The 12,425-nt window shown below is 36.2% G+C and overlaps 1 protein-coding gene across 2 annotated transcripts in view; it reads left to right on the top strand.

Moving 5' to 3' along the window:
• LOC109398287 (UDP-glycosyltransferase UGT5) overlaps positions 1 to 12,425 on the top strand; it is a 46,424-nt gene that overhangs the window by 33,074 nt on the left and 925 nt on the right. For both annotated transcript variants that reach the window (XM_029864308.2, XM_029864310.2), the window contains exon 4: positions 12,283 to 12,389. In XM_029864308.2, the coding sequence (XP_029720168.2) occupies positions 12,283 to 12,389 (107 nt within the window). The remainder of the gene's footprint in view (positions 1 to 12,282; positions 12,390 to 12,425) is intronic.

Here is a 12,425-nt window from a genome sequence, read left to right as displayed (position 1 = left end):
GTGCTAATGAAACGAAAAACACTTCAGATCGAAGATTTTGGACCTTTTGAAAACTTTCTGCGGAAGTAATTTTGAAAATGTTTTTTTTACTACAGATATCTATCGATTATGTTAGGACATTTTTCTCGATTTTTTTAGATTTTCTGTAATAAAAAATAAATAAAATACTCATTTCCAATACTTCTAATGTGCCTCTAAATCTTCGATCGGAAATGTAAATTTTCTATCACACTGTTGGGTTAGGTCATCGATAACGTTTAAAGACGTCTAATGAAAGACGAAAAGCAGAAAACAGTCTGCCGAGTCAATTCGGTAGTATTCGTTGAGCAGCTGAACGCCACTAGGTAGAAGATTATTTTTTTCTGTTCCATGAGATATGATTCGACCGAACCAAAGAGACCGAACGTTAATGTACGTGCGGCGATATGAGTATATGTGGAAAGATTTATTGGTTTATATTGGAGTGAATTATATCTATGATATGAAAAAAAAAGATTCTAAAATCACAATGATTGACCTTCAGAGCACGTTTCGTCTTTGCAAGATCGTGGTATCCAATTTGAACACTTGTCACTAGATTGGGATAAAATTCTTTGTCTAAACCGTGATTAACATTAGTAATACCAGGTTTTAAAACATTTTACCCCGAATTTTTTTTATAGTCAAGGAAAATAGTTGTGCTAAGAAATGCATGGTACCTCCCCTCTTTGCACCCTCCCCCCTTTTGCTGGGAGCCGAAAATACGTGGCTTTTTTTGTTTTTTTTTTTTATATATTCTAAATGTTTTTGCTCAAATTTCATCGTTTTGCTAATCATCAATAATTTTCACTGCTCCTTGACATGCAATGTACTGCGCGTTTCGCCGTAAATCCACCCGCAAATTTGATCGCAATCGTAAATAGACGTGCGCTTTGACGTTAAATCGATTTGGTGTCTTCTACAATAAGTTCGCAAATTACCCCAGGAATAATTCGCATATGACACCAAAACGGTTTCTTGCAGTCGCGCGCGTCTATTTATCATTGCGATTAAATTTGCGTGCAAACTTTTCCCGCAACGCAGGATATCATTACCCATCATAGTCTGTTGAAGTTTTGATCCCAGAGCAATTCTAAGGCCTCCAAAGTACACCGAAGTTTGTGACACAAATTCAATATATTCAACAAATTTTATACACGATGAATGATCACAGAACATGGTCTACGGTACTCAAAAAGCCTCAAAGCACCCCTAGAAAAAAATCATGATTGGGTAATCTAGGTCATCCAAACTACTCTGGAATTCATTTTCTTAAGATCTACAACATCTATCATCGTTTGTGACTCAGAAATTTAGTCACGTTGATGTCCATTAGACCTCGCAATGCTATGAGCAACTTGATATTTTGGTAGTTGGAAGTTCCGTGAAATACAAATGGCCTCCAATACACTTTGAAGTTTGGGTTTCCATGATATTTGATATTGTTCCACCATCTATTGTAGCAAGGCAGCTGCCTATAGCACTGGAATAATCTGAAAAGCGATTTGATCAAGACTGTGCTGCTGTTAGTGGTCAGTCATTCTCCTGTATGAAGGGCCAAAAAGGGTTGTGCGGACCCGCAAGCAGAGACACTTGCGCGAAACCCGCGTCAGGGGAAAAGAATCTCCTTCCAGAAGAAAGTTCTCACGAACAACTGCAAAATCAAGCCCTCGATTGACGGAATACTCCCAATAGATGGGGTCGAAGAGCCCGCCCTCAATCCACGAAATGTTAACAACAAGGAGGAGGCAGTTCCAAGCTCCTGTCCAAATCGTTTCAATCGGGTGCCCTGATGGTCCCTCCCTTTCCCAATATATGATGAGATATGTATATGTAATGTATGTCAGTGTGTGTTGTATATATTTTGTTATACATTTGTTTGAAAAACAATCATAAACATGATTAATAAGCATTTATAAACAAAGCATTTACCTGATTACTCCTGAAATAAAATGTGGATTAGTAACAAAACATTAAAAAACACATTAAATCTCGATCCTGGAATGTCTGCTCACCACTGATCGGCCACTTAAGGCATGAAAACATGAACAAGATCGAAATTTAATGTGGTGGTAGATCTTACGCCGCAATGCACCATTCTAAGGTGATTTACCCACATTACGGGGCCTTTGAAGTTTGGGTTTCCATATCTACATACTGTATCATGCTTTAGTTGTAAAAAAAAAAATCCTGGAATGTATTCTATACTACTGATAGAACTTCAGTGCATAGCTGTAATGCTTTTAGTGCATTCATGGGATATGCCAGGCTTTCCAAACTATTCTGGAATTAGGACCTTCAAGGTCTACAGGCTCTACTCTTGTTTTTCTTCACTCTATCAACATAATTCTTTTACGATTGCGTCTGTTGCACCTCATTATATTACGAGTATCTCTATTTGTTGCTATTTAGGTGTCCACTGGCATACAAATGGACCCCATGTATTTTGAAGTATGGGTTGCAATACCCGTAAATCTTAGGATATTTTTATTGTAGCGAATTCTCACCGAACATAATCTACGCTACTCTTGGAGTCGCAGAGTGCAATTTTGATAACTTGGTGATCTAGGTCATCCAAACTTTTCTGGAATTAAGACCTTCAAGCTCTACAAGCTCTACTCTTGTAATTCTTTACTTTATCGATGTAATTCTTTCACGATTGCCTCTGCTGTATCTCATAATATTTTGAGTATTTTTTGTGTTACTTGTTCATCCACTGACATACAAATGATCTTCATGGCTGAGATGGCCAACATTTGATCTACGTGGTTCATGAACAGCCCCCCAGGGGTTCCTCCAGCGATTTCTCTAGAAATTTTTCCTTAAGCGGTTCCTTCAGGAATACTCCGAGGGATTCCTTCGCGAACAAAAAAAACTTCAAAAATTCCTTTATGAATACCTCCTAGATTCTTCAGGGAACCTTGAATTCCTTCAAGGCTTTCTCCAGGAACTACTCCGAGACTTCTTCCAAGAACTTCTCCAAGAATTTCTCAAGGAAATACTCCAAGAATTTCTCCAAAATTTTCTCCAAAACTTCCTCTAGGAATTTTTCAAATAATTTCTCCAAATATTCCTCCAAGAATCCGTCCAGGCATTTCTCCAGAAATTCCTTCAAGAATTTCGACAGGAACTCTAATAAGAATATCTTCAAGACCAGCTCCAATAATTCTGTCAAAAATTCCTTCAAGAATCTCTCCAGGAATTTGGCCAAAGATTACTTTATTAATTTTTCTAGGAATACCTTCAGAGGTTTTCAATAAGTACCTCCAGAAATTCCTACAAGAATACCCCCCGGAATTCCTCCAAGTATTCCTTCAGGAAATCCTCCAAAAATTCGTCCAGGAATTCCTCCAAGACATCCGCCAAGAACTTCTCCAAGCTCCAACAATCTCTTCCAGAATTCCCTTCCGTGAATTACTACAGGAATACCTCCAAGAAATCTTTCAAGAATTCCTTCAAGAATCTCTCTATGATTTTTTCCAGGAATTCCTTGAAGATTTTTTTCAGGAATATCTCTAAGAATTCCTACAAAAATACTTCCAGTATTTTATTCAAGAATTCCTTGAAGAAATATCTGGAGAAAACACTGGAGAATTCCTGGAGTCTAGCCTGGAGTATTTCCTGTAAGAATTCATGGAGTAATTCATGCGAGTAATGCCGAATTCATGCGAGGAATTACTAAAGCATTTCCCGCAATAAATGGAACTGAAGTAATTTCAGGAGAAATTCCTGTAGTAATTCCTACAGCAATTCTTGTTGATAACTAGCAATGTTAATAACACAAAAATTCCTGATTTTGTTACTCAGTTATTTTTCCAATATAACACATTTTATGTTATTCCTTTCTGCTCGGGAACTACCGGAGGATTCGGTGAAGATGAGAGTAAAAAAGAAGGAACACCTGGAGCATTCTAATCAACTCATGGAGCAAGTCACGGAAGAAAGTCACGAAAAAACCGCTATTTTTCGAATATTTAAAGTAAATGCAAACAATAAAAATATAAAGAATGCCATCTTTTACCTTTTTCTATGCAAACGTCAAGCGACAAGACAAGTGGCGCTCTCTAAGCGTATTAAGGTGGAAGATCTCTCTGTAACAGTGTTCGTGATTTGTCATAAGAGAAGGTGGTGTGCGTACGTTTTGGTACCCGTATTCAATCAGTAACGCAGACTGCCATATAAAAGTTTGAACTTTCATCCGCAGATAGCGCTGCGATAGTGTCCCCCCGAACATCAGCGGAGTGGTCATTCCTGATATCCTTATTCTTTGGTAAATGCCACGGACTACCTCCGAAAAATGCCAATGATATTCACGGTGAATATCAATTGGCGTTTTTCAAAGGTAGTCCGTGACACTTACCGTAAAACGGGGTAACTTTGATAGTTTTTCAGCAAATTTTCTTAATATTTTTCCATGTCAAAGTTTTTCGCCGACTTTTATATTTTTGAAACAAGTACTGGGGTATCAGTTATCAATATCAATTGAAAGATTCGATAATCTGAAATATTTTGGGTGACTTTTTGTTTCCATATGAGCGAGAATCAGATTTCCATTTTGGGGTAACTTTGATAATGCCCTGGAAAACACATCAAATCTCAAAAAATAGTCACAGGTTGGAATCTTAGGAGTATGAACATGATGAGAGAAGCTTTGTGGCATATATCAGATAACATTTTTCTATCAAAACACTGATTTTTTTTTACTAAATTCTACATATAAAATGAGTTTGTGGAGTACTGAGTGAAAAACACAGTGAATTTGGCTATCAAATCTCATTATCTTTGTAAAAATATATGTTTAACAGTATATCAATATATGATTACATGCTATTCATAATGACTTTTCTTTTTTGGGTGGTTTTTTAATGTTTTATTAACAAATTTTGAACAACACAGATTTATCTACATAGACTTACAAGGGCATTGCATACTTTTAGGCGTTTATCGATGTATGAAGATTTATGTCCCAATTTACAAAATTGCTTCCATTTCGTAAAAACACACTTCGTTAAGAGATTCAAGGCCAGATTTGGAATCGACTATGATGAATCTATCGAGAATAAGGTTCCATTCATTCAAAAAATAGTTGTAACGAAGTTGTATAGCAGATTGTTTGAAGGGGTTGACAAATGACAAAAAAATCTACAATTTTTATTTTTTGTCCAAAAAGTTGTATATAAACTAGGTTTTAATGAGCATACGTCTAAGATAAACTTTCATTATAGAATTGATCTACGTTATCATTTTTCTTAGGTTGAAGGAATCAAAGTTATTAGATAAACTATACAATGCCTTCCGCACTATCAAAGTTACCCGCATTATCAAAGATATCCCGTTTTACGGTACCTTACATATTCGAAAAATAGCTATTTTTCTGTGACTTTCATGCAGAACTGGTCTAGCCGCACAAGTTTTCCATATACCATATTCTCAGGTAAAGCTTTTAAAATGAGCTGTAGGTTGTTGAATTTAGATATGAGAAAATGAAATTTTCAACACTGGTAAGAACCCTCAGCATTACAAGAAAATAATCGTTTAGGCAGTTTTTACTACAAACATGTAGTAAAAGCCCATGCCGAAATGTTCTCATACCAACAATCAGAGCCGTAGCGTGCACAGTGTTCGAAATCGATGATTTTACGATCAAAATTAAATAACTTTTTTTAGGTTGGTTCTAGAGGCTTGGCGTGTTCTACAAAGTTTTTCTGCATGTTAAAAGGCGTCTTTTGATAAAATGTAATAAATGATCAATCCCCCTAGAAGTGAGATAAAAAAAATATTTTTTCGAAATATTTTTTTAGAGGTTTGACGTCTTCGGCAAAGTTGTAGCCCATAATAAGAGAACAAAAATCGTAGAACATGTCAAAGCTCCATGTCTTACGGTTTTCGAGATATGAAGCGTTTTGTGCGAAGTACCCCTAAAACTAGTTTTTTCAGTGTAGCTTCAACAGATAAAATCCTACAGTTTTGTGACCTTCTACAAACTCGTTCAAGACGTCGAATTACACATTTCTTCCGACTAATGACTTGACTCATTATATCTTAAAACAAAAAAGTTATAGGCAAATTTATCATATTTTAAGGTGTACTTTCACCTTAAGTAACTATTTCCGGCGCAAAATGGTGCAGATGGCTCAGTCGGTAGTTGAAAGATTAGACTTTTTACTATCACTTGGGGGTGGAAACCCTCGTGGGCAATAGTTGGAAAGGTGGTTTAAATACATGACAAAAACTAATTATTTTGCCTGTAATACAAGCAAAATAAATGAAAAAATAATAATTAAGAAGCCCACAGTAATTTTTACTGCACTGTGTTTCTTGCGGCAATATTTTACAACGCTTTTGCAAAAACCAGTGGGTTTTTATCACTAAAAATTAAAACATCAGAACAAAATATTGTTCCCGAGAGTTATAACTAAAGCTAGTTCCAAATAAATGTATTGAATTTCTTCAAACTTATAATAACATATCTATGCCCAAACGAATGACAACCTACTTAATTGTCATAAAACTGAATGGCTACGGTGGTTAGAAAATCAAATGCGTTTTGATAAATACCTTCGCAGTTCTTATTAAGGTAGTTGTAATTTTACATTCTTCAATACATATTTTGACGATTTCCTGGTGAAAATAAAGTTAATCTTTTATATCAAATGATCAATTTGATATAAAATTTTATTTTCAACCCGATTTTTGTGAAAAGTACTGTTAAAAATATGAAAAGTGCTTCAATTAACTCATGATGCAGACGATGGGACGTAACATGGAATTGGTTAACGTCAAGAGATTAAAAATATTAAAATATATTAAAAAAAAACTAACGCGTTATTCTCGGCACCCCTGTATTTTATTGATTTATAACTGATATATTTCTATTGCTTCCCAGTTGTAAGTCAAACTCGTGGATTACCGAAAAAGCTGTTAATCTGCTATCGGACGAATCAAAACTTCTCCCGATGTTTTCCGATACTGATTCCGTAGTTGAAAAGTCAAACAACAAATATAAATATAAATACATGAAAAAATAACAAAAAAATCTACTATGTGTTTTGATGCACATCTTGAACTGTTTAATATTTCCTTCTTCCTATTTCTAGCGCTACTTAACTACTTAATCAATATTCAGCCCAAAAAAAAACTTCAAACAGGTAATTTTAAAGTAACTTTATCAGAAATTGTCTGACCATCTGATAGTAAACAATATGAATTCAAAATCATGAATAAAATATTTTGTTTGGTAAAAACAATGCTCAAAAACGACACGAATGCAACTTTGGAGTAAAGTGTCGCTAATTTAGGTAAATAAATAAATAAATCATGCTCAAAAATGTTGTAAAATATTGCTGGAAATAACGCAATACAGTAAAAATTACTGCGGGCTCCTAAATGATTAATTTTTCAACTACCGACTGAGCCATCTGCGCCATTTTGCGCCGGAAATAGTTACTTAAGGTGAAAGTACACCTTAAAATATGATAAATTTGCCTATAACTTTTTTGTTTTAAGATATAATGACTTGACATCTTCTGAAGAAATGTGTAATTCGACGTCCTGAACAAGTTTGTAGAAGGTCACAAAACTGTAGGATTTTATATGTTGAAGCTACAATGAAAAAACTAGTTTTAGGGGTACTTCGCACAAAACGCTCCATATTTCGAAAACCGTAAGAGATAGAGCTTTGACATGTTCTACCGATTTTTTTTTATATTTTATTAAAAAGTTTTTGATTCTTGTTTTTCTTTGGGAATTTCAATGGGAGTTGTCCAAAAAACCAAAATTTATTACTCTTATACGAGTATACGTACGAACACATTTTGCACTTCAAGAATCACACTAAGCCCAGCACAATAATTAGAAACTTAGAAACAACATTTCAGATTCTCAACATGCATAAATTTGTTCAAGAGTCTTACAGTATTTTTTTTTTTTTTTTTTTCATCTTCTTATATTCTTTTTTTTCAACTGAATTTTGTTTTCGAAAATACTTGGGTTTGAGTGGTTTTCAGGTATCCTCAAACGATCCATTTTAACAATTTTGGGCGATTCACAGTTGACAGTCACCACCTGAAGACAACAGACGTGTGCGAAATTTTCTCCGTGATTACAAAGCAATTTACGATGGCGAATGTACGCAAAAACATACTCGTCGTGGACTTTAGTGTTCTTCCAGTGCGTCCGGATGCGGCCAATATTGAGAAGTTTCTGTGCGAGAAAATCAAGCTTCAACTGAAAGATATTGCAATGATACAGTTTCATACCATTCGAAACTGTGTTTTGATTGAACTATCAGATGCTGATTTAGCTAAAAAATACCATGATGCACACAATATGCGACACGTAGTAGCTCACGAAGGAAAAAGTTTTAAAATACCAGTTTACGTAGATGATGATGCCGTTACCGTTCGGATCCATGATCTGTCAACGGACATCCCTCATACCACCGTGAAAAAGTATATGGAGGACCGATACGGTGTGGTACTCTCTATCGGAAGGGAGCGCTGGAAGCATTATTTTCCAGGAATACCAAACGGAGTTCGTTTACTGAGGATGCATCTATCTAAACCGATACCATCCTACATCGAGATCGAGAATCAGCAGACCTTGGTGACCTACGAAAATCAGGTCAAAAGTTGCAGGTTCTGCCAAAAGGAAGCGCATCCAAAACGGAAGTGTTCAGAAGTTTCGCAAGGAACAACATCATCCTCACCAAAAACAGCATTACTTTTTACCCAGAGTGATTTCCCCGCGTTGAGCGGAGTGGTAACACACAATGGGAAACAAAAAACACCATCCGTGCCATCCACTACAACTGCCGCTATCCCATCTGAACCGCATTGTGCTCCAAAATCTGATGCCGACCACGAAAAAGAAGACACGGGCAGCAGCACCAGCAACGAAGACGAAACCAACAGCTCGAGTCAGGAAATTATTGAAACAGAAACGAACAAACGGCGACTGTCAACTCGGCTACAGAAAAAGGATCCCAAAAAAATGTGCATGCCGCAAGGTTGCCAGAATAAAGAAAAAGTGGTTACTACTGCAATTAAATCAAAATTGAGGAACGTTAAAAAATGAACTTTTGTATGCAAAGATGTTGTTTTGTAAGAATTTTCTATGGAGACGAACCAGCCTCAGGCTGAAAATCTCCTTAATAAAGGAAAAAAAAAAATTTTTTGGGCGATTAGTTCAATTGATTTCACTAGAATTTTTCAATAACTTTACCAAAGTTTGTTCAAAATATTTCCCAGAAGACCTGTAAGCCTGGATAAATACCAGGAGAAGTTCCTTTAGATATTTCTACATGAGTATATGTTGGAATCTCTGGAGGGATTCCTGCAGGAATATCCGGTGCATATTAAAATCCGGGAGACATTTCAGAAAAAAATCCAAATGGAATTCATGGAGTAATTCTTGCTGGAATTCCTGGAATAGTTCGTAAAGAAATGCCTGAAGGAATTCTTGTAAAAAACTGTGGAGAATCACTGGAAGAACTCTTGAAAAAATACTTGGAATAATTTTTGAATGAATCCCTGCAAAACTTTTTTAAGCAATCTCATGAAAATCTTCTTCAATCTCTAGTGAGCATGGAACAATTTCGGAAGGAATCAATGGAAGATTATCTATGCTATATTAGAGATTTCTTCAATTTAAAGGGATCTACCAAAGACTTTCTGACAACTTTGATAAAATTTCTAAAGAAATCTATATACGATTAAAAAAAAAAATACCTGGAAGAATGTTTGAAGGAATTCTTAGAGGCATTTCCCTGGAGGAAATCCATGGAAAGATTTCTGAAGGAATCTCTGCTGAATTTTCTATAGGAATCCATGGTGGAATTACTGGTGAAATTTAGAGTTACTAAGTAATCCTTATAAATATTTTTGCAGAAATCTCTATAAGATTTTCTGGAGGAAACTTTGGAAAATTTCTGAAGAAATTCATTGAAGAATTTCCTCAAGGACTCCTGGACATTAATTGTGAAACAGCAGTAATGAGAAATAGAGTTATGTAAAATTTTCGAAGGAAATTGAAGAAAATTTATCCCTGAAAGATAAGTATCTACCGAAATTTATCAAGGAAGCTGTGGAAAATTGTCTAATCAAATCTTTGGGGGAATATAAGGAGGAATCCTTTCACCAATTTCTGAATTAATTCCAAAATAACTTCCTGAATTTCTTGAGGAATAAAGGAAAAAAATCAATGAATGCGAAGAAAATTTTCGAAAGTAACCTAGTGAGAATATCTAGGATTTTTTTTAAACAAAAATCACTGTAATTTTGAAAGCATTTGATCTTGCTTTGCTCGATAAAAAAGCTTAACTAATTACAAAAAAAAATAAAAATTAGATAAATTCCCAGGTAACATTATGGTAAATGTTCAAAATAAATTAAAACAAACTAAAAAAAAATGAGAATACGGAAAACTAAAGAACATATTACCAATTTTAGATACTGAAAAAAGTGAAACCTTGATAACATTCAAGAAAACAGTAGCATCATCCTGTTTTCCTCTAGCCTTAGGACTTTTCGGCGCCCCTTTGCGGCTGGCGCCCTTGGCGGGGGCCAACCTGGCCAACCCCACGCTACGGCTCTGCCAACAATATACTAAACCAAAGTATTTTTTTTAGTTAAATAGACTAGAATAGGTTCTTAGTATCATCATAAAACCAAAATAACAGGTATAAGGCTTTATGTCGGTTCTTAAAACCTCTACTAGTCTAATTCGTCATCAAAATGTTACTTGGGAACTCTGTGAACTTATCTTCTAAGTAGATCTAAAAGTAGTTCGCTATTAACTGTTTTTGGCTACGCAGTCATAAAATGAACAAACGACGTTATTTATTTGCCCAACGTTTCGACACGGGGTTTGTGTCGAAACGTTGGGCAAATAAATAACGTCGTTTGTTCATTTTATGACTGCGTAGCCAAAAACAGTTAATTGTACCATACAGTCGATTCAATCCCAGTAGTTCGCTATTTTTTGTAGATATTGTATTGCGCATTTCCCACCCCACTGGACCCCTTTCGCAGTTAGAATAAGTGCGGGATCGTGAATAAAACTGCGATTTTGCATCGAATCGTGTCGGTGTCTTCTGCGCACTTATGCATTACAAAGTGCTGAATAAGTGCGCAGAAGACACCGAAACGATTCGATGCAAAATCGCAGTTTTATTCACGATCCCGCACTTATACTAACTGCGAAAGGGGTCCAGTTGGGTGGGAACTGCGCAATAGCTGCTCGCGTATTGCGCAGTTCCCACCCAACTGGACCCCTTTCGCAGTTAGTATAAGTGCGGGATCGTGAATAAAACTGCGATTTTGCATCGAATCGTTTCGGTGTCTTCTGCGCACTTATTCAGCACTTTGTAATGCATAAGTGCGCAGAAGACACCGACACGATTCGATGCAAAATCGCAGTTTTATTCACGATCCCGCACTTATTCTAACTGCGAAAGGGGTCCAGTGGGGTGGGAAATGCGCAATATATCAAGAAATTCTTAGATGAATTCCGCTAAACTGCCCTCACTCGCATTATTGCTTATCCAGAGAAATCTTCCAACCTGGCGGAGTGAAGAAGACAAAGAAGACCTGTTCCGCAAACGTCAAACTGCTGCACACTTCAAAAAGTATGCACACAGTCTTGAAACAAAAATAAATAGTTGAAAATCTAAATTATGTTTAAAGGCATACAGCTGCATACTAAAGTGCTAAAACTACACCTAATATAGTTTAGAAATAAGTTACATGTTGTGGCAGCAATTGCGATTACATAAACCATAAATGAAACAATTTTCATCATTTTTGAATTTTATGGCAACCAAGTGAGTGAGAGCTTTTTAGCGTGAGCCGAGCACTTTTGACGTTTGCGGAACGACTGCGGCGGTCGAAACCACCGCAACGCCGTTGGATTTTTTTTCTATTTTACCGCAATACTGTCCCATATGAATAGGAAACCCAGCAAAGATGGGACTGTTATGCGAGTGGGGGCAGTAAAAAAGATGCAAAAAAGGTGGTAGTCGAGATGAGTAGTGTACTAATTATTTGAAATGGAGTAAAAAGCTGTTATTCACATGGTTATAACAATCAATGCACATTGCACATATACGTACATATGTGAGGTATCCGGTGACTCACAATTCTTTCTCTCGACTGACCTTGTAAGTCACGTACAATTGTGGTTTTTACCGTCATGAGAAAATTATTTCGACAGAACATTTTGTTCGTGAAAGAATGACATATTTATCATTCTCGTTTCTCATCGCAGGTCATCCAAAGGTTCGTGTCTTCATGAGCCACGGTGGACTGCTAGGAAGTTCCGAAACGGCTTACTGCGGAGTTCCAGTGGTTGCCACTCCCATGTACGGAGATCAGGTACGATATAGCCTTCTCCAAATACACTGTTTCTGT

The sequence above is a fragment of the Aedes albopictus genome, chromosome 2, assembly GCF_035046485.1.
Source record: "Aedes albopictus strain Foshan chromosome 2, AalbF5, whole genome shotgun sequence".
In the NCBI taxonomy this organism is placed as follows: domain Eukaryota; kingdom Metazoa; phylum Arthropoda; class Insecta; order Diptera; family Culicidae; genus Aedes; species Aedes albopictus.
The sequence above is the reverse complement of the archived record's forward strand: the minus strand, read 5'-3'. Positions and strand labels throughout refer to the sequence as shown.